Below are 23,581 nucleotides of genomic sequence, written 5' to 3' on the forward strand. Positions count from 1 at the left end.
GGTTCAGCTTTGGGCCAGATCTTGCGCAATCTCGTCAGGCTCTTAACAACATGACAGCACTTGTGGCCTTCTCTTCAAGAAGTTTGTTATTGGTCCAAATATTTGGGTGAGTTTGCAGTTTGTGAATATGCCGTTGTGTGAGCCGTCAAATCCCGACTCCCGTCAAATTCCCAGCAGGGACCTGGCGGGTAAAGCTGGAGCAGGCGACAATACCTACGATACTGGTTCGAGCGGCACATTGTATTGTTGTTTCTTTTGTTGTTGCCGGACTAGTAGTTTAATCTGGAGGAGCAGCCAGGTGCAGGGAGAGCCCGGCCTCCTCTTTTCAACTACCAGGGTGTGTTACCTTCACTTTAATGGAAGGTTATGTTTTGGAAATGTAAGTATGTTGTTATTTATTACCTTAGCATTGAAAATGCGGAAGGTAATCTTACCGTTAATATTTGTATAAATGCGTGCATTATTGTTATTCACATAAGTCAAAAAAAGTGGCTAAACCCGGGTAGCATATGAGAATTTGGTGGGATGATTGGTTATTATCCGAGACCATTTGATTAGATTTTGGGATCGATCAGGTCAAAGGTCAAAATTCGAGTCATGAAAAGGTCAACATCTTCTTAGATAAAATATGGTGGGATGATTGATTTGGCTATCCAGGGACCATTGATTAGATTTTAGGATCAATCGGGTCAAGGTCAGGTCAAAGGTCATATGGATAGGTCAAAATCTTCAATTTTATCAGGTAGCATACAACTAATGCCAAAATGTTCATACTTCAATGCCCAATCTTGTGGTATGCGGTATGCGCTCTACCGATGCCCGTTCTAGTTTTTGACAATGTTTTCTTGATAAATCTTAATACAATATAATATTGTTCTACTATAATATACAAAACAAGAGAAGACTTAAAAGGTATGGGTAGAAGCAAAAATGCTTATATATTCCACATCCTAAATTATTATTATCAAATAAACATTAATATAAATAAAGAAAAGAATAAGAAAAAAAATATATATATATATATACATATATTCTAATTCCTCCATGATTTTTGTAATCAACATTTTTTTGTTTGTTTTTCCAAAGAAGTCATAAAGCCATAAGTCATAAGCTTCAAGCAGGGACACAGGCAGGTGGGAAAAAGACGGAAGACGCACACAAGGTTACAGCGACAACCCAGAGAACGCTGTCCATAATGACGAAAGCATACAGTACATGGATCAAAGAAAACCGACTCTGAAGATGCTTAACAGAAGTGTGCAGTGTAAAGGTCCCCTGTCATGCACACCTGTCCTCCCTTTTATTCGCTGCGCCCTGCCTTACCTCCACAGCTCGCCCCCTATTAGGTCCGGGTCCAATTCTCACACGCCGCTGTCTGCTGGTTGAAGTCAGTTATTTGATTCAGCTCCCTCGGAAGAGCATTAGCTGATTATTTTGTTTGCATTGTGGTCCGAGCAGTACCACCGGGATGGGATGACCTTTGTCTGGAAGCTTGTTTTTTTAATCAATTTCTTGCGATGCTGGCTTTCAGTACCCGTCTTCCAAGCAGCGGAGAACATACACAAATACAGGGACGACAGTAACGTGAAACAGGCACTCCTGATGACGGACGTAACAGAGACTTAAGAACCCTGGAGGAAAGCCGCCTGGAGGAAAGCCGATGCACAAACCACCTCCATGATCAGCCCACATCCGTCTGGTCTAAGGTGGGAAAACTTATTTTTAGTCATATTTGTTAATACAATACGTATATGTTCGATTGAATTTGGCCAAATTATAATTTGAAGATGTATGTGTATGTATCTTAGGATACACTGAGCACCTATCTCCTCTTTTCTCTCTACTTATGGATGAATTGTCATCTCTTCATTGCACATTACTAACTCCGCTTCCTCCCTGGAGACCTTGTGACTTCACGTCTCATAGGGTCCATTGGACCTGGCTGGGTCTGATGCCATGACCCTGCTGATGCCCCACCCACTCCTCTCTCCCTCCATCTGCCTGATGGATCATGGAGGTCTGGATCGTGGTCCATGCCGACTACCAACTATTCATACACTCTGTCATACTCATTGAATGTGTTGTAACTCTGTAATGATTCCTTCTGGTCACATGACATCTATTATTCTGTCCATCCTGGAGAGGGGTCCTCCTCTGTTGCTTTCCAGAAGGGTTCTTCCCCTTTTTTCCCATGAAAGGGTTGTTTGGGAGTTTTCCCTGATCCGATGCGAGTTTCTGGGACAGGGATGTCGTATGTGTACAGATTGTAAAGCCCTCTGAGGCAAATGTGTAACTTGTGTTAAACTGTCGATGCAGGCAATCATTGGCTTTTATTTATATAAAAAGAACAAAAGGTGGTGCAAAACACAAAAATTCAAACTAAGACATGTATAGATAGATAGATAGATATACTTTATTAATCCCCAAGGGGAAATTTGTCGTCACAGTAGCAGCACCAATAAACTAAACACACGAGAATAAAATATAAATATAAAATATAAAAAACAGGGATGAAAGATATAGATGTATACAAGTAAAATATAAAATACAAAATGAAGTATATATATATATGTACACTACCGTTCAAAAGTTTGGGGTCATCCAGACAATTTCGTGTCTTCCATGAAAACTCACTTTTATTTATCAAATGAATTGAAAATTGAAAAGAACATCTGGGATTTTCCCAGCTGCTCCTGAACGCATCATCTCACTCCTCCGGTAAGCTCCGGTTGCCAGCTCAGCAGCGAGCATGGCTTCTTCTTCTCTTGCTCAGTGTGTCTCATGTATAGTTATCCCCCTGCCTCCCTTAATGATAACGATACATGCAACAAGTGTAGTTTATTTGCTAGGTTGGAGGCAGGTCTAAGTGGGTTAGATGCACGACTCCGCGCCATCGAAGCTCAGACAGCTAAGCTAGTTAGCCCGCCCTCCCGTAGTCGGCGCGGAGCTACAGTCAGCTGCTAGCTGTTCCCCGGTGGTGCCCGAACAGCCGGGATCGTGGGTAACTGTTCGCAGGAGTAGTAAGTCTATACAGAAGCCCGCTGTGCACCAACCACTTCACGTTTCGAACCAGTTTTCCTGCTCAGCGACACACCGCTGAGGAACACACCCTGGTTATCGGGAGCTCGATAGTCAGGAACGTGAAAATAGCGGCCGCGGACCACAGTTGTGTGCCTCCGGGGCCAGAGCGGGCGACGTGGAGTCTTGTTTGAAACTGCTGGCTAAGGACAAGCGGAGATACAGTCAGATTGTAATACACGCGGTGGTAATGACGCCCGAGCCCGCTCGGAAGTCACTAAAATTAATGTGGAATCCGTGTGTGCTTATGCCAAGGCGTTGTCGGACACCGTTTTCTCTGGCCCTTTCCCAAATTTGCAGACAGACGAATTGTATAGCCGAATGTCGTCTTTCAACCGCTGGCTGTCGAGGTGGTGCCCAGCGAATAATGTGGGCTACGTAGACAACTGGAAGACTTTCTGGGAAAGCCTGATCTGATGAGGAGGCGGCATCCATCCCACGTTGGACGGAGCGCGTCTCGTTTCTGCAAACATAACCAAGTTGATCAACGGACAGCCATATCTGTGACAACGCAGGGTTCATGTCATAAAGCAGAAACAGAGTAGCCCCACGCCCCTCATATTACCACCCCTGTCACCCTGTCACCAGTGTCCCCATAGCACATCCCTCCCGGGCCTCCGCCTCCCTCCCAGTCCTCCCAGAGCTCCATAGAGACTGTGTCTGTCCCACGGCCACTTAAACTTAAATTAATTCTATCAAAAGAAAGCAGAAGAGGAGTCGTACACAATAACCTGATACAAGTTAACATCATTATTTCAGCAGTGCAACAAAACAGGACTATTAAATGTGGTCTCCTAAATATTAGATCTCTGTCATCTAAAGTTGTGTTACTAAATGATTTAATATCAGATAATCACATCGATTTATGTTGTCTAACTGAAACCTGGCTGAGCCACGAAGAATATGTCTGCCTAAATGAATCGACTCCTCCAAGTCATATTAATACTCACGTTCCTCGAGGCACCGGTCGAGGAGGTGGAGTAGCAGCCATCTTTGAATCGAGCCTATTAATTCATCCTAAACCTAAATTACACGACACCTCATTTGAAAACCTTGTTCTTAGTCTTTCACATCCAACCTTGAAAACACTACAGCCAATTCTATTTGTGATTCTGTACCGGCCACCAGGTCCATATTCAGAGTTTATATCTGAATTCTCAGAATTTATATCAAGTTTGGTTCTTAAAACTGATAAAGTTATTATTGTAGGAGATTTTAATATCCATGTGGATGTTGATAATGATTGCCTAGGTGCTGCATTCATCTCATTGTTGGACTCGATTGGCTTCTGCCAGAGAGTACAGAAACCCACTCACAGCTTTGGCCACACGCTTGATCTTGTTCTTACCTATGGCGTTGACATTGAGCATTTGAAGGTCTTCCCACAGAATCCTCTTCTGTCAGACCACAACCTCATAACTTTTGAATTTATACTACCGGAGTGTACTCCGTTAGTCAAAAGTTTCTACACCAGATGTCTAACTGAAAGTGCTGTAGCTAAATTTAAAGAAGCGATTCCTTCTGTATTTGATTCGATACCACGTCTCAATATAACAGAGGACTCCTGGTCTAACTTTAGTCCGTCCCAGATTGATCATCTTGTTGACAGTGCCATAGGCTCTCTGAGAATGACACTGGACTCGATAGCCCCTCTGAAGAAGAAGACAGTGAGGAAGATGAGGTTTGCTCCCTGGTATAACCCTCAGACCCGCAAACTAAAGCAAACGTCACGAAAGCTTGAAAGCATATGGCGTTCAACTAATCTGGAAGAATCCCGCTTAGTTTGGCGAGATAGTCTTAAAATTTATAAGAAGACCCTCCGTAATGCCAGAGCAGCCTATTACTCGTCAGTAATAGAGAAAAATAAGAACAACCCCAGGTTTCTCTTCAGCACTGTAGCCAGGCTGACGGAGAGTCACAGCTCTGTGGAGGCGAGTATTCCTATAGACCTCAGTGGTAATGACTTCATGAACTTCTTTAATGAAAAGATTTTAACTATTAGGGACAAGATTAATAATCTCTTGCCCTTAACCAGTGCCAATCTGTCCTCAAGTGGAATGGCCTTGGAAACCGCTGTATGCCCTGGTGTATATTTGGAGGGCTTTTCTCCCATCAACCGTGACCAATTATCTTCAACGGTTTCTACTTCGAACACGTCTACCTGTCTCTTGGACCCCATCCCGACAAGGCAGCTTAAAGACGTTTTGCCTTTAATTGGCAGCTCTCTATTAGATATTATCAATGTGTCTCTGCTAACAGGCCACGTACCACACTCCTTCAAAGTGGCTGTTATTAAACCTCTCCTGAAGAAGCCCACTCTGGATCCAGAGGTGTTGGCTAACTACAGACCGATCTCTAACCTCCCCTTCCTCTCCAAGATCCTTGAGAAAGTGGTCGCAAATCAGTTGTGCGACTTTCTACATCATAATAGTTTATTTGAGAAATTTCTATCAGGATTTAGAAAACACCACAGCACAGAGACGGCACTGGTAAAAATTACAAATGACCTCTTAATGGCAGCAGATAAAGGACTCCTCTCTGTCCTGGTCTTGTTAGACCTTAGTGCTGCATTCGACACCATTGACCATGACATCCTATTACAGAGACTGGAGCAGTCGATTGGCATTTCAGGCACGGCACTAATTTGGTTTAAATCCTATTTATCAGATCGATCTCAGTTTGTATTTGTAAACGATGACGCCTCGATAACCACCAACGTTAATCACGGAGTTCCACAAGGTTCTGTGCTTGGACCAATTTTATTTACCTTATACATGCTTCCTGTGGGCAATATTATCAGGAAACATTCCATAAACTTTCATTGTTATGCAGATGATACTCAACTATATCTATTGATAAAATCAGAGGAGAGCAACCAACTCGGTAAAATTCAAGCATGTCTTAAAGACATAAAAACATGGATGACCTGCAACTTCTTGATGTTAAACTCAGACAAAACCGAAGTAATTTTAATCGGCCCTTTCTGTAGACGGCATTGCCCTGGCATCCAACACCACTGTAAAGAATCTTGGCGTTATCTTTGATCGGGACTTGTCCTTTAACTCCCACGTAAAGCAAATCTCAAGGACTGTATTCTTTCATCTACGTAATATTTCAAAAATCAGGCACATCTTGTCTCAAAAAGATGCAGAAAAATTGGTTCACGTTCGTTACTTCGAGACTGGATTACTGCAACTCCTTATTATCAGGCTGCTCTAATAAGTCTCTTAGGTCCCTCCAGTTGATCCAGAATGCTGCAGCTCGTGTTCTCACTAAAACTAAGAAAAGAGATCACATCACTCCTGCACTAGCTGCTCTGCACTGGCTCCCAGTAAAATCAAGAATCACTTTTAAAATTCTTCTCTTAACCTACAAAGCCTTGATTGGTGATGCACCATAATATCTTAAGGAGCTTGTAGTACCATATTGCCCCACTAGAGAGCTACGCTCACTAAATGCGGGACTACTTGTAGTTCCTAGAGTCTTAAGAATAGAATGGGAGCCAGAGCCTTTAGTTATCAAGCTCCTCTTTTATGGAACCAGCTTCCACCTTCAGTCCGGGAGGCAGACACAGTCACCTCGTTTAAGAGTAGACTTAAGACCTTCCTCTTTGACAGAGCTTATAGTTAGGGCTGAATCAGGTTTGCCCTGGTCCAGCCCCTTGATATGCTGCTATAGGCTTATAGCTGCCGGGGGACGTTTTAGGATGCACTGAGTACCTATCTCCTCTTTTTTCTCTCCTTAAGGATGAATTTTCATCTCTCAATCACACGTTACTAACTCTGCTCTCCCCGGAGTCCTTTTGACTTCACGTCTCATGGGGTCATCGGACCCTATGAGACGACATAGATCCTATCTGCCTGATGCAGGGTTGTCAGGTCTGTGTGACAAAACCAGCCCAATGGCCAATCAAAACCAGCCCAAACCAGCCCAATGGCCAATAAAACAAGCCCAAAAAACAAGCCCAATATCAGAATTCAAAATATGCCCGTGCCAAACCATATACACTGCTTTTAAAGTCCAACAGCATTGCTATCATTGCCAAATGTATTGTAATATCTACAAAGTAACACCAAATGGTTAGTATGCCAGCATTAAAAGCAGTTTTCCCAAAACAGTTATTTCACCTAGGTCCTAAAATGGCCTTGTGTAATTAGATACAGTATATTATCATAAATAAATATAGCTCTGTGAACGTGTAGACCAATTCACTGATGGACAAACTAACCTGTTGCTTTGTCTTGAGGCTTTCTCTTCCCTTTTCTCTTTTCCACCCTGCCTGGACAACATGAATGTACTGTTTTTACTTCATATGCATTTACTGTAGTTAATGCAACACCTTATTTCAACTGAAACACCTTATCATGTTGCTTCACTATATTTTTATCATATACTTATAGTTCATACATGTGTAAATAGGCTATGCATTTACTGAATTAAAATAATTTCAGCTTACCTGTTTGACTTGTAGAAGGTGCCTTACAGTAAAAAAAGAGAAAAACTCCTTGAAATGGAACTATTTACAATTTCCAATGTCTTTTGTTTAGACGCTTTGAGATCCCTCGCCCTCTTGGTCCTTGTCATACATGTCTGTACTGAACAAGGCCAGCATTTCTCTGGTTGGCTCGAACTGGTGGCAGCAGATTCCATGCCTCTGCATGAAGGCCCGAATCTGAAGGATGTTCTCCAGAAGGCTGTCTTTCATTCGATTGCAATTTGGTCTTGATCAAATTCATCTCCGAGAATGTGTTCCACAGCTGCGTTGCTGAATGGCAATGCCAGAAGTGAGAGGGCAAACGATCCAAGCTCAGCAAAGTCCTTGTCACCGGCAGCATCAATGTGATTTTTCACTTCAATCCAGAACTGTTCGGTTTTGCAGTCTTCTGTATTCTCCCACTGAAGCGTGTCCAGCACTCTCCACTGTTGATCAAGCTTGCCGAGGTTTCCTGTGTACAGGTGGAGAAATGACAGAGATGCTAGCTGGGTTTTTTTCTGAACACTGAGTACCGTAGATGGACTCAAGACCCCGAGAGACTGGAGTTGCTGCATGTTGGTAGGCAGACGTTGTTTCATTTGCTTCGCAAATTCAAGTAGGTAATTTTTGCAACGTTGTTTGACGTTCTCTGCTGCTGGTGCGTGTAGATTTGCATTCTCCAGCTCCATCTGGAACAGAATTCCATAATCAACAGCGGAGAGAGGCAGCTGGTTGGTTTCAATGGCCCCGTCAAAGGCTATGATCTCTGTCCACCTTGAGCTGTCCATGACCACGGTGCTGATTTTTGTGACTCTTCGTAGCAGGCTCAGATAGAACGTGATGAGTTCGTGGAAAAGACTGCATGGATTTGTGTTTTCCATCTGAAACATCTTGTTCACTCGGTTTGCCTCCTGGACGATGGGCTGAAGGAACACTAAGTAAAGTTTGTTGACTGGATCTGAGTACATCTGAAAGGCAATCTCCGCACTGTAGCTTCGGTCCTTGTCTTTTGCCAACTGGAAGTGCAGTCTGAGCTCTTCGTACTGGTCGAGCACCCGATTCAGGCACGCGCTGACAGCTAGCCACCTTGTGTCTGAAAGTTGGAGGATTTTTAGTGGAGCTTCTCCAACGTTAATTGTTTCATAAAGTTGCCTGTAGTTTTGCTGGCGGAGAGTACTGTGTGAAAACCACGCATAAGTTTGCGAAATCTGGTATTCTACGTTTCTCGGCAACACACGCATTGCATATGAGGAGCACAGCTGAATCGAGTGACACACACATTTCACAAACACGACGTTGGGGTTGTGCTCTCGAAATTTTGTGAGAAGTGAATGGTTCTTGCCGCACATAGTATTGCATCCATCGGTTGCGAGCCCGATGCATCGTTTTGGACACAGCTTGCATTCTTGCAAAAAATTCAGCAATGCTTCTGTTATTGAATTGGCATCTCCGCCGTCTAAATTTTTGATACCAGCAAAAGTAGAAACAATGCGCTGCTGTGTTTGGCTGTAGTATCTTATGACAACAGCAAGCTGTTTTTGCATGCCCACGTCGGTACTTTCATCGATAATTAAAGAATACAGTTCTTCCCCTATATCCTTTAGAAGCTGGTGCTGCATGTCTGGGCCGATTACGTTGTTTATGAGTGCAGAGCATTTCGTCCTGTGCAGTTTGATGTCCTTCTGTGCAATTTCACCAACAAGCTCTCCCAGGTGATCCACGGTCAAAATGCTTGAATGGCAAGCAATGTGCGCTGTCATTTTAAGCTCGGCTAACTTCACAGAGCGGTCAATTATCACTGTGGTTATGCCACTGTCAAACAATGTACGCACTCGACAACTGGAGAACGGAGCAGCATTTCGAATGCGTTTCCCCGTTTTGCTGTGGTTTTGGAGATCACTGTGGTACGAATCTCGGTTTTGCAGTACCGACAAAAAGCTTTGGTATCATCCCCAGCCACACGTTCTATCCATTCTTTAATTCCGTTTTCATTTTCCCATTCTTTCGTATATTTCTTCCCGTATTTAGCCCACTTACCGGGTGTCATGTTTCTCCAGTGTAGCTAGCTACACTAACTACCAGACCAGAGTTGGGATCGAGCGGGTCGCGGAGACTGAGAGCGGCGAGAGCTTTAGGTGCGTGTGTGTATGTGGGCGTGTCCCATGTCCATGTGTGTACGTGCTGATCTGGAGTCAGTTTGGTAGGATTTGGGTAGAAATAAATTATTTCATTTTAAATATGGATTTTTATTTAAAGATATTCATGTAATTTGCATGCAAAATAGGTCTACCCGAACCAGCGGACAAAAAATTCAACCCGCGGCAACACTTCAAAAGTAGCCCAATTCCGCGGGAAAACCGCGGACCTGGCAACACTGGCCTGATGGATCATCGAGGTCTGGGTCGTGGAATTCCTGCTCCTGACTACGCCACTGTCCTGTTGAGACTCCGCCCACTGTTGAGACTCCGCCCACTCCTCCTCCCCACCGCCATCTGCCTGATGGATCGTGGAGGTCTCCATCGTGGAATATGCCTACTATGAACTATTCATACACTCTGTCACATTCATTGAATGTATTTAAACTCTAAATCTGTCCTTCTGTACACATTACATATATTGCATCTGTCCATCCTGGAGAGGGATCCTCCTCTGTTGCTCTCCTGAAGGTTTCTTCCCTTTTTTTTTCCCCTGAAGGGTTATTTGGGAGTTTTTCCTGGTCCGATGTGAGGTTTTGGGGCAGGGATGTCTATGTGTACAGATTGTAAAGCACTCCGAGACAAATTTGTAATTTGTGAAATTGGGCTATACAAATAAACTGAATTGAATTGAATATAGTCAAGACATTGACAAGGTTAGAAATAATGATTAATATTTGAAGTATTAATTTTGTTCTTCAAACTTCAAGCTCAAAGGAAGGCCAGTTGTATCGCGTATATCACCAGCATAACTGTTTTCAGCTGTGCTAACATAATTGCACAAGGGTTTTCTAATCAGATATTAGTCTAAGGCGATTAGCAAACACAATGTACCATTAGAACACTGGAGTGATAGATGATGGAAATGGGCCTCTATACACCTATGGATATATTTCATTAGAAACCAAACGTTTCCACCGAGAATAGTCATTTACCACATTAACAATGTATAGTGTGTATTTTTGATTAATGTTATCTTTATTGAAAAAACAGTGCTTTTCTTTGAAAAATAAAGACATTTCTAAGTGATCCCAAACTTTTGAACGGTAGTGTATATAAATAAAATGAAACATATATATATACACACACACAAACAAATATAATACAATGACTGTGCAAAGTATACAAAGTAAAATATAAAATACAAAATAAAATATATATGTATATATATATATACACAACATATATGCATACACAAATATAATACTAATGACTGCAGTGTAAAATTAAATTAAATATAGACAGAGTGTGCAAAATACAAAGTGTGTGTATGTGTGTAGTGTAAATGAAATGTGTGAAGTGCAGATCAACATAGTGTAAATATGAATGTGTACAGAGGTATAATTATTATGTTATTATTTCAGTTATTGCACTAGGATCTGGCAAGAGGTGATCTGTTATAGAGCCTAACAGCCGTCGGCAGGAATGTTCTCCTGTATCCTCAATAATTGATTGTCAGCTGAATGAGGATATGAATTCTTTGTTTCCCCTAATTTGGTTTGTCTGTTGTTTTTTATATTTGTATCTTACCATTCTATTTGTTTTGCCTTGATTATCTGTAGAGCCATTTGTAAACTCTGTTTTTAAAGGTGCTATATAGATAAAGTTATTATTATTATTATAAGTGCCAATTATGAAGGACGTAATTATCCCCATAGGATCCACAGTGGGTGTTTCACCAGTGAAAAGGGCAGTCGGATAGGAACACAAGCATCTTAATGCCAGGTGACAAACGTCACGCAATCTCGACACCATCTTGATCAAAGATGCATTGGTGCGTTGTGTAAAATGGGTCACAGCTGACGGAGAGACGGAGAGGCGGAGAGGCGGAGGGGGAAAGTGGTGACGGATTAAGTTCGTCCCCCGTTCTGTTCAAGCTGCTGGCAACAGGAGATGCAGATGAATATGCAGGAGGAGAAACAGACATCCACGGGAACATATCTATTGAGATATGTTAGCGAGTTGTGTCACCTCTGGTAACCACCGCTGAATTTCACACACACACACACACACACACACACACACACACACACACACACACACACACACACACACACAAAGTCCATAGTCTCAAACACCGCCGCGCTCGTCCCGTCGCTCGTCCCGTCGCTCATACCGTCACTAGTCCCGTCGCTCTCACCTCCGACAGTTGCTAAGCAACAGCAACTATCAGCAGATTGTTTACAGAGCGAGTCATGAAGTTGATCTCGAAGGAGAGAGGAGACAGAGACGGATGACACAATCTCCTCGGATGGAGAGATAAAAGGAAGGAAAAAAAGGGGGGGATAGGTGGCGCGTCCGCAGTGATGTGACGAGGCTACAGGTCGTGCGTTATGAAATATGAAAAGAATGCTTTATGTTTTTAATACTGCGCTGCTAATTCAAACACATCCGTCATGATCCAACGTGTGTGGAGAGGGCTGGTGTTTCATAACCAGTTAAAAGCTCCTGCTGGTAAAGGACCACATTCCAGTTTGGACACTAGAGGTTAACGAGATTCAACAACCCTAGAAAGTTGTCATGGCAGCAATCATTTTATCTTCAATTAGGTAAAAAAACATGATGTTTTTCTGATCTAATTAAAAAGAGATGATTGGCTCGCGTATTTACAGACAAGTGACGTTTTCTGTCTGAACATGGCGTGACTTTGAGTGTTACCGATTTTAATTGTAGCGGAAACAATCCCTTGCATACGCTTGAGCAACAATTTACATTTCAACGGCTCTCCAAAATGAGATTAAATGCATCAAACTATGCATGTTACACCCAGACCCTCTGGGTAGTTCTGTTTTCACTGTCTGTTTCTGTTGTGTTGTCCGTCACTCACCTTGTCTCTCGTTTCAGACTCCTCCCTCCTTGTGTGCCGCCCTCCTGTGTGATTGCAGACCCCGCCCTCATTGTTTCCACCTGTGCCTCATTCCCCTGTGTATTTAAGTCTGTGTCGACCTCTTGTCTGTGTCGGTTCGTCTCTAAATGTTGCCCAGTAAATAACGTTTGTTTTTTGAATCTGACGTCCTCATTTCTACGGTCTGCAATTGAGTCCTATTTTTCCATGGCTCCCCGTCAAGTCGTGATAATGCATGTGTTTTAGGATACACTGAACACCTATCTCCTCTTTTCTCTCTACTTATGGATGAATTGTCATCTCTCCATTGCACATTATTAACTCTGCTTCCTCCCTGGAGTCCTTTTGACTTCACGTCTCATAGGGTCCATTGGACCTGGCTGGGTCTGATGTCTTGGCCCTGCTGATGCCCCGCCCATTCCTCCTCTCTACCTCCATCTGCCTGATGGATCATGGAGGTCTGGATCGTGGTCCATGCCCACTACCAACTATTCATACACTCTGTCATACTCATTGAATGTGTTGTAACTCTGTAATGATTCCTTCTGGTCACATGACATCTGTTGCACCTGTCCATCCTGGAGAGGGATCCTCCTCTTTTGCTCTTCTGAAGGTTTCTTCCCTTTTTTCCCTGTGATAGGGTTGTTTGGGAGTTTTTCCTGATCCGATGTGAGGTCAAAGGTCAGAGATGTCGTATGTGTACAGACTGTAAAGCCCTCTGAGAAAAAATTGTAATTTGTGATAATGGGCGATACAAAATAAACTGAATTGAAATCAACGTGATCTTCTGACATCACGCCGCGTGTTGGCGTTCCGTCCCCGCCCTCCAGTTATTTAGCATCCTGAGCTAGATTCTCAGATTTCATTGTCTGTTGGTCTTGGTGAGGTTCCCATGTTTTAGTTTTTTCCCTCATGTAGCAAAGTGAACTGAACTAAATCACTAAATAAGATATTTCTTACAGGCTTGTTGTGCATGTGTCCTCAAAGATGAGGATAATTTCCTATGAAAATGAGCAGGGTTCAAATTGATGGAAATACTTCATAACTGTCTCATCGAGCCTCTCATTATACACTGACCAGTGCGGTTTGTAGAAGTCGGTTGTCATGACGCAGCCTGGAGAATAACTCGGACCTATACTGGTGGATTGTTTCACTCACATGACCGTGTTGATTCCCGAAAGCTGCTGGAACATCTGAAGACCGCAGCCCACCAGGAGGGCTCGCCGAGTGGGGGGGTAGGTCAGCATCCTCCAAATCACGGGGCCTTCTGCAGACACAAGCACAGGCACAGCAGAAAGTCATTTTGAAATCCAGAATGTCTGTAAAGATGACGCAGAGGCCCAAACAGTGTAAAATCCTGTTTGCTTCCTGTTTTACTTTGAAGTCCTGTCTCTTGTGTCCTCTGCACTTCCTGTCCCTGTGATCATCTGCCCTGTCTCTGATTGCTCATTCCCTTCACCTGCTCTCAGCCACTGATTATTCATGCGCTACACCTGTGGTGTCACCCCTTATATATACTTCCACTGCCAGAATGTTGTTGTTAATTCCTGTTGTAAATTATTGTAGTAAATCTCTTGTTACTTCGCCGTCTTGCCTGAGTTCTGCTGTGAGTTTTTCCTTAAGTAAAAATAGTTTTTTGTTCCACCTTACCTCGACTCCTGCCTGTTTCCTTTGCGCCTGACCACCACACCTCCAACACCAGCTAACCACTGTACGAAGAACCAAACCACTTATGCTAACAAGAACATCTAGTGTTGATGTTTCTGATTTCTGAGTCTAAAACATGTGCTCATATTTGTTGCTACTCTCAAGTCTGTACTTTAAATACTATGCTACCACCAGAAACTGCTTAGTTTAGCTTAGCACAACGCTCCAGGAGGCTACAATACCAAGACATATTCTAGTACACAGGCGCTCATAAAACCTTAACCTGTTGCTTTGACACTTTTGCGCTTTGTATAGATTAAACAAATATGATATGAAGTGTTGATTGGTGAACTTTAGAGGGGCTCGTAGGCAGATTTACTTCCCTTCAGATGGAGCAGTCTTTTCCAGTCTTTGTGCTAAGCTAAGCTAAGCTAAGTGGCCGCTGGCGGTACCTTGATATTTAAGTGGTATCGATTTTCTCATCCAATTCTCGGACATAAAGGAAATGAGCCTCTTTCCCACAACGTTGAACCATTTATTTCACACATTAAAAATCACATTACTATAAGAAATGATAAAAATATCCAGATTGGTTATATTTTCAAATTGCCCACCTCCGTGACAGGAACCATCTGCCATCCTGACATTTGTTTTGCACAAGCCACGGAGGCTTTGTTACTTTGACCTCTGACCTCCGCTGTGGTGGTGCTGGTAAAAGTTTAAAAAGTAAACGTCTCTCTTGAAGATCAGCATAGCACTGTTTTTTTATTTCTCTCCTATTTTTCAGATGGTGGATATTTCAGTCTCAGATAAAACTATGACTCGAGTCCCCAATTGGCTCAGCATCCAAGGAGAAAACTGTGATGTCCAGCACACCCAGACAGACCCATCCTCGAGGAGGAGAAGTCTTATTGGGAGGAGAGAACGGTTGGACGGGCACAAAGCTGTCGGATAAAGAAGGAGGCGCACACGGTGCCGAGGGATCGGACAAACAAGGCTGAACACACACAGCGAAGAAACACACAGGTAGGACGTCGGGCCACCGTGTGACTGAGCAAACACACTGCACATACAAACGTATCATAAAATAAGGCTGATGAGCCTGCACATGTGAAATGACACACACATACACAGACACACACACACACACACACACACGCAGGCGGGTTATTTGGGAGCAGCTGTGTGTGGGAGGACTCTGGACCAGTGGACATCTCCTTAGCAGCAAGCAGACCAGAGTCTGTAAGGGAGACTCCCGCTGACACACAAACACACTCCGGCTTTGCTTCTGCACGGCCGACTTCTGGAGAGAAACTTTGTCATCTTTGATTCCCATCGACTCTGAGATGCTAAATGAAAGGCTTTTTAACTTTAACCAAACCCTCCGCGTTTCCCCCTGCGGGAGCCACTCCCGTGTCCATTTTTAAAAGAGACGCAGCTTTTAAAGAACACTCTGAAGCCGCCTGATACATAGCAGTCTCAATGTAACACCTGAATTAAATGTGTTCCACATAAACAGGTTCTGCGTATTTTCTTCGATGTTTATGTTGTTAAAGCAAGCAATCATTATGAGATTTCTGCCTTATCTGCAACATGGACTCAGCTTCATCTTTCTATTTAGGCTAATTCGAGACAATTTGTGTACTTATACCATCTGTTCCAAGAAAAATATCAGAGTGTGTTTACTGACTCTGATAGCACACAGAAAAGTATTCCACAATTAGCGTGGATTGGGGAACGGTGAGAGCTTTGAAGGGATGCAGGCTTATTATATCAGTGTCACTATAGTAAGTAAACAACAGGTGAGGTAGAATCTAACAGTGTAGCAGAAGCTTATTGTTTTTTCATATGAAGCTACCCCGTGAACATCGTACTCCATATGTGGACCATATCACAGTGTACAGCTCAATTATATGCAGTACTTCCAATAAGGGACTATAATGTAATTAGTGTAATTAGCCAAAGCATTGGTAATATAATTAGTGTTGCATCACAGAGCGATACAAAGAGCTTTGGTGAAGGCATCGTGACCGCACACGCTCCATGCTCTGTCGTGAACACATGATGACTGTGGTTGGAGGGTGCTGACGTTAGATAAAGCCAGATAAGGTTGAATTTATATATATATATATAAGATTCAATATCGTCATCACTTAAACTGAGCACAGTTTTTTTCTCCCTAGATAGTTAGTTGTGTTTAGTGTTCTCCTTGTGAGGAGCACCACTGTGGAGAGAACACATGTAAATACGTATACAAAGTGTAAAATGTCTTCAGTTTATTAAAATGAAAATATAAACCCAATGATGTCATCAAGATGTCATCAGGGGTTGAGATTGAGGCTTCACAATTCTTTTAGTAATTTTGGACAGGAGTTATAAAGATATGGGTATTTATCTAATAAAATAAACTATCCACTAAATAAATTATGGTAAATGTCGTAACATGCTTTCCATACATAGATTATAAGTCAGGTTTTTTTAACTGCATGTCTCTTGTGTATCGACCCTTAGTTTACATGCATGCTTTCGCCTGCTTGGCTTACAAATAGTTGAGAAAAAGAGCTTTTTCAAACGCAATTAATAGAAGCTTGTTTTTGTTAAGTCAATACTGTGTGTCTCCCTTTCAGCTTTCCAAGTCGTCGTTGACCGTGAAGCATCGCTCTAACCGCAGACAGTGAAGAGGAAGTGATGCGTTCATGGGCCTGAGCCATTTCCATGGCGCTAACGTGGTGCAGTTTGATTGGTCGATCCCTCGAGACCAGAGCAGAGGGATGTTATCTGATTAGCTGGCGGGGAAATCAGGATTCATGAGTCAAAGTCGACTATGGAGAGAGAGCGGAGACCTGATGGCTGCCTGAAGGAGAGCTACGTTTACTCGGCCCAAACACACACAACCATGGAAACGCACACATGAACCCGCTCAGATACGATCAATCATACCGACGCACGTCTCACTCCCTCGGGGGTAGACAAAGCAGGACGTACGTACGTCTTCCTACGAAGATTTAGAACGCAAATAGAAGCATTCATGCACACTCGCATATGCCCAGAGGCACACGCACAAAGGCTCATCTCCATCTCCTCGGCCGAACGCCACGCAGCTGCAGTTCAATCAGACGAGACGTGGAAGATGAAAGATGGCGACGCGACACGAGCACGGCGATTAGGTCTCGCAGCTACGCGGCGATCTTGAACCTCTCACGACCGCTTCGGCCTCGTTTCATTCGGCCTGCGCTGCGATACCGCCACTGCCTTTGAACTTCCCAGCGTGATGCGTTCAGGCGTGCGGATCGCAGCAAGATGCACGGACACAAGTCAGAACAAACCGTCTCCCATGAAAAGAGATGAGCAGCGAATTTGACTTCCCATCTCATCGGCATCCCATCCAGCAAAGGCTGATCGGCTCACTTCAAGACCGCGAGACCACGACGTGTGTGTGTGGGGCGCCAGGGACGTGATTTTAATGAGAACCGGGCCCGTCTCCATCTTCCTCCTCTTCTTCCTTCTCCTTCTTTGATATTCACCGAAGGATCCGCCAATTAGCTCTCTTCCTCGGGAGACACCCCCGGCACAACACCCCCCCCCCCCTGGCCAATTAGAGCCAATTTATTCACGCTTAGAAATATATAAATACACAGTTGAAATACACACTTTCCAGGAACATCGAGCAAGAATCCATCCGCGAGACCCAGGTGACTGATTCTTATAATCCTTTATAAATCAGTGATATAGATATGGGTCAATGCGGTGGGGGGGGGGGGGGGAGGCTGGTGTTGAACAATGTGCAATCAGGACACAAAGAGGGCCCAATGAGGCGGGGCTTGAAGTGGGCTTTCGCTTGCATAACCAGGAGGGCTGCAGTCCTTGATTGGTGATATCTATATAAATACTACTACTACTACTACTACTACAAATACTACTACTACTACTACTAATACTACTACAAATACTACTACTACTAATACTACTACAAATACTACTACTACTACTACAACTGCTACCACCACTGCCAATACTACTGGCACAACTACTACTAATACTGCTACACCACTGCTGCAACTACTACTGCCACTACTGCACCACATACTGCTACTGCTGCACCATCACTACTACTAATACTACTACTACTACTACTAATACTACTACTACTACGACTAATACTACTACAAATACTACCACTAATACTACTACAAATACTACTAATACTACTACAAATACTACTACTAATACTACTACAAATACTACTACTAATACTACTACAAATACTACTACTAATACTACTACAAATACTACTACTAATACTACTACTAATACTACTACAAATACTACTACTAATACATTGCCCTCCGACCAAAACCCCCATTTCCCCTCCAATTATTGCTCCCCCTCTTCTCTCCTCAGCTTCCCCATCATCAGGATCATGACGCGTCACATCCTACACACCTGTTTCTAAAAGGTTAATGTTACCGCTGAACAGCAGCTACGGAGTCAAGATAAAGGCGGACGTGTTAAAACCAGCGTGGCTTTCAGTTCAACCACTATAACTGAATCACAAATGTTTTCATACATTCGTGATGTCACAGCCTTGTTACTTATAATGGTGTTCATGTCCAACATAATGCATGTTCTGCTTTACAGCCCTGTGTGGAGGGTGGAGGAGGAGTATGATCGCATGGCACTCCGGGGTGATGAAACCATTATGTTCATAAGTGGCCACAGTCGGGGGACGAATGTTCTCGTCTTTGTTCTCGGAACGCTTTTGATGTAACATTGTCTCTGTGGGATCGTGGGAAAGAGTCAGGCATGTCCTGGGGTTATAGTACTAGACGGGGTTGACATGCTCGAGGAGGGGGGTGTGGACTGAGAGGAGTCTTTGGGTCTTCAAACTACTAAATGCTGACTTTTGTGCCAGTAAAGATTCATTTTAAAAACGTATTTTACGGAGAGGCTACTTCCTGGTATGTGTCTGTTCATTAATACTCTGTATTTCTGTATTTCCTGAATCGTTGGCGGCCCAAAAACATCCGTCGGCCCGCTGTGACACCAAGCGGAGGCGTGGTGTGTTCAGGGGAAGACAATCCAATCAGATGAAGAAGACGCCGCGAGAGGTCGTGTTCACTTGAGATAAGCGGGCCCGGCAGGTTTCAGACCCGTTGTTTCCGCGATGCCGCGGAGAAGCTGTATGTTGTTGTGTGTTTTGGGAGGGGGGGGGCGGATCTTGATTGGTGCTTCTTAAGTGGAGCTGCTCAAATCTCGTCAGTGTCTGCAGGGGAGCAGCTGTATTTATCCGAGGGCACCGAGGGGCCAACGGTTGCCGGGAGCCGAGCACCAGACTGGCCGAGAGATGGATGGAATGAGTAAAGGTGCGTTCACACCAAAAGCAAAACTATTTTTCGCGTCGCCCACAACGCGTGAGTTTACTCGCTCGACCATTCACCGTGTTCTCACCATAAGCGTCGAGACGCTCCGCGAGGGGCGGGGCTTATCTCCGTGTCTCGTCTCCGTAAAGACTGTTATCATCTCCTTCATCCACCAAAATAACTAACCACTAGTTCTACTTGTTGTGGACGTCCCACACACTAACGCCCTCGTGTTTGGGTTCATGACATCACCCGTAGGCTCACTCAGCTCGGTCACTTTCACCGATGAGATGTTACTGTTACGTCTGAAAGACTTCCGCTTCCAGCGCTACCAGAGCGGAACTCAAGAGCTGATTGGCCCGAGTTGCGAGATGACCGCCTCAAAGTTGAAATATTTTAACTCGGGGCGAAAATTGCGCCACTGTAAATGCGTCGCTCACATCGCGTCGCCCCAAACGCCCCAAACGCGCCGCCCGGAAAAATATCGCGTCTATCGCAGCCACATGTGTCTGTACGTTGACTTTTCATGGGATTCAGTCGCGCGAAAAAATAGTTTCGCTTTTGGTGTGAACGCACCTTTACACACACACACACACACACACACACATTTCCTCAAACCTGGCTGTCAAATTACCCAAAATGCAGTGGGCTCTTAGGCTCCTGCAGAGACCTGGGAAGCTCTCCTCTTTTCCAGCTGCACTCAAACTCTTCTTCTTCAGTCCTGACTGACTCTAAGGGAGGTTGTCGGTCTGTCGTGTTGCCTCTGTAGTCTGGAGGATGAGCGAAGGCTGAGGGTACAGCGGCAGAGAGGAGCAGGAAAAGACATGGGAGCAGCACAACCAACAAAAAGAAGCCAGAGAAGTTCATCCATTTGGGTTTTGACATTTCCCCGCCTGGTTACATGACACCCCTGAATCAGATCAAAGCGGCGGAGCTACCTGGAGTTGAGAGGGAGGCGCATTCATCTTCAAACCTCATCTGATTTTCAAACTGAGATTTCTATAATTCGCATCTTTACAGTTAGACGTCTTTACGTCCGTCATCAAATGAGAAGTAACGCAGCAAAAAAATTATAATGTCATGAGATGAGAGGAAATAAGCAAAGGAAAGAAGTGGGCAAAAAAGGAAAGGGATAATATGGAAAGAAGAGAGCGGGTTTATATTTACATTTTTTATATAAAATGAAAGAAAACAAATGGAAGTAAATTAGAGGAGAGGAAAGAAAAAAGAAAGGAAAATAGCCAAATGAGAACAAAAGAGGAGAGGAAAAAACCAAAAAAAAGATGATGGAGAGGAAAAAGAAGAAGACAGAAAATTTAGGTCAAGCAAGGGAGATGAGAGGAAGACAAGAGGGGGAATGAAACAATAGGAAAGGAAGGGAAAAGGAGAGGATGGATCTGCTGTCACAAGGTTGGGGGTGAAGGAGAGGAGGTGAGTGGAGCGCCACAGGGGGAGAGAGAGAACCTGTTGTCATTGGAAACAGCAGTGGGCTGGCTGCCATCTATATTTAACCTGCTGCTGTTTTTAACTGCGTGGCGTCTTAATACGTTTTTTTTCTTCACAATAATAATTCGGCATCTAGATACAAACGGTATAAATAACGCTGCGGAGCCTCGACAATTGGAATCCACAAAAACCACAGGGAGCGACGAAAATACCGTCGAGAGAGAGACGATGGATGATTCTTCTTAAATAGGCCGTCTTTGATGCGAGGCGTTCCTGGTTGAAGAATCTAGTTCAGTGACGCAGCGTCTCTTCCGGGTGGAGCAGCGTCAAATGTCTGATGTCGGTTCCCCCGCCAAGCAGGAGGAGTTCAGTGGCAGTGAACTTCTTTCCCCCATTTAATCTTCCCCAAAATCTTTTCTTTAAACAGCGTCTTCTCTCCGAGTCACCCGTCTCCTCTCGAGCGATCGGCCTGGAGACGAACGGAGCGGGTTCACCGAACAATAGGACCACACGGCACCCGGAGAGCTCAGAGACGATTAAGTCGACGCGTCGATGTCCGATTGATCCGCTCAGGCAGAGTAAACATGCAGAGCAGGAGAAGGAGACGGATGAAGTGACACATGGAGAAACAGGGGGATCTTGTTGGGATTCAAGAGGGAAACACCAGAGAAGTGATAGTTTCAGTGGAAAAGACACATGCCGCAGCAGCGAGATAGAGGGCGAACGAAGCGCCGCTCTCAAACTCCTCATCGTGACTCGTGATTTGAAGGAGGCCTCGCGGCGTCTAAATGTGGGACAAGGAAGCGGATGTGTTGAGGAGATCTTACAGAGATCCGTCTCCTGAAGCCGACGGTGCTGCTGTGAAAAAAACACGGCTGGGAAAAGGTAGTCAGAAGGGGTGTGTGTGTGTGTGTGCACAATGGATTTTTCTTTTAATGGAGATCCACCCATCATTGCTCATGGGTTTGGTCAGCGGTTATCACATGTAGCTCTGATCCTTTCTCTATGCACTTTCTGTATATGTATATATATAAATATATAAAATAATATATTTATATATAAATAAATACATATATATAAATATATATATATACAAATAAATAAATATATGAATAAATAAATATATATTTATATATATATATATATCTCTATATATATATATTTGGCTTCAACTGTATGCATCACAAAATTGTATGCTAATGAATGTGCCTTCATGGGTGGTTCCAGTTTTCGCAGCTACATCAAAGTCAAAGTCAAAGTCAGTTTTATTTGTCAATTTTCCATATGTGCAAACATACAGAAGATCGAAATTGCGTTTCTCTTCTGTCCATTCACAAACCTGTGAGACACGCACACACACCCTTATCCAACTATCCATTCCCATTGGCCAGTAATCACATCTCTGGAGCCATTTTAAAGTATTCTGGTAATCAATCTACTGAGCTATTGAGATTCAGCTGCACACCTGCATTAATGCAAATGGAAGGTTCTTCCTTAGAAGCACACACACACACACACACACACACACACACACACACACACACAGAACCAAGAGAGAGGCTTGTGGCAAACAGGAGACAGAGGCACCGTTACCTATACCATCTGAATTTCTCATTTCGCCATTCCCCATTCAAACCTGTTTGGATAATAGTTCTTACAGAGATAATTTACCGCTCTCATAAACCTGCATTCACGGATGGAACATTTGACTCATAACCATTACTGTGCTTGTTAATTTCACTCAGGGCTCATTGTACCCACAGGATACCAGTTGAATGTATTTTAATTAAATAAAGCATCTCTGGAGGAGCCACAGGTCCATTGCATCATCGCATATGAAAACTTGGAAATGGCCTTTTTCAGAAGAACATTGCTGTGTTCAAGGAGCTTTCATTTTCAATCCCATTGTGCCCCAGGATCAAGAAAAAAAAGAAGGGAAAATGGAACAAATTAAAAATCTCCTTTTGTTGATCCTCCATTGTGAGTGGACAAGAGTGATGATAACTCAAGGCTGATGAAGTGCAGTTCATTGAAAGTCCTCTAAAGAAAATTAAGAACTTGAAATTTTCCTTTCCACCTTAGTTCTGCGTGAGCGGTGAAAACGTTGTTTACCACAATAATTGTCTACATATCGAAGTGTATTTCACTGGAAATATGCTTACACGCTTTCTTGCCATGAGTAGATCGATGCAATGTGTCTTTCTGTTAAATATGTGGAGATGGAAGCTAAGCTGAGCATAGAGACTGGAAAGAGCCCTTATAGTCATGTGCTTTCTTCAGGGCCAAGACATCCAACATATACCTTCCTTTTGAAAGGAACGTATACGAAAGAAACACAATTACCAGAGACATCTGTTCTGTGTGGAGAATGTACAACATAATGGTGCCTGTTGACCAGGGGTGCTTGTAGGATTCAAAGAAATGGGGGGGCTAAGCCCCAAGGGGATAGTTATGACTGGTTATGTTTGCGCGTGAATTTTTTTTGGGGGGGGGGGCCTGGATATCCATTGTTAGAGGCAGAATTTCAGGGTCCTAG

At 43.7% G+C, this 23,581-nt stretch overlaps 1 protein-coding gene across 1 annotated transcript in view; it reads right to left on the reverse strand.

Annotated features, from left to right (window-relative positions):
• The window catches only part of LOC130200232 (proton myo-inositol cotransporter-like), a 76,622-nt gene that overhangs the window by 30,184 nt on the left and 22,857 nt on the right, over positions 1-23,581 (reverse strand). Inside the window, exon 4 of the mRNA XM_056424286.1 lies at positions 13,751-13,859. Within this exon, the coding sequence (XP_056280261.1) occupies positions 13,751-13,859 (109 nt within the window). The remainder of the gene's footprint in view (positions 1-13,750; positions 13,860-23,581) is intronic.

Source organism: Pseudoliparis swirei, chromosome 10, assembly GCF_029220125.1.
Source record: "Pseudoliparis swirei isolate HS2019 ecotype Mariana Trench chromosome 10, NWPU_hadal_v1, whole genome shotgun sequence".
Classification (NCBI taxonomy): Eukaryota; Metazoa; Chordata; class Actinopteri; order Perciformes; family Liparidae; genus Pseudoliparis; species Pseudoliparis swirei.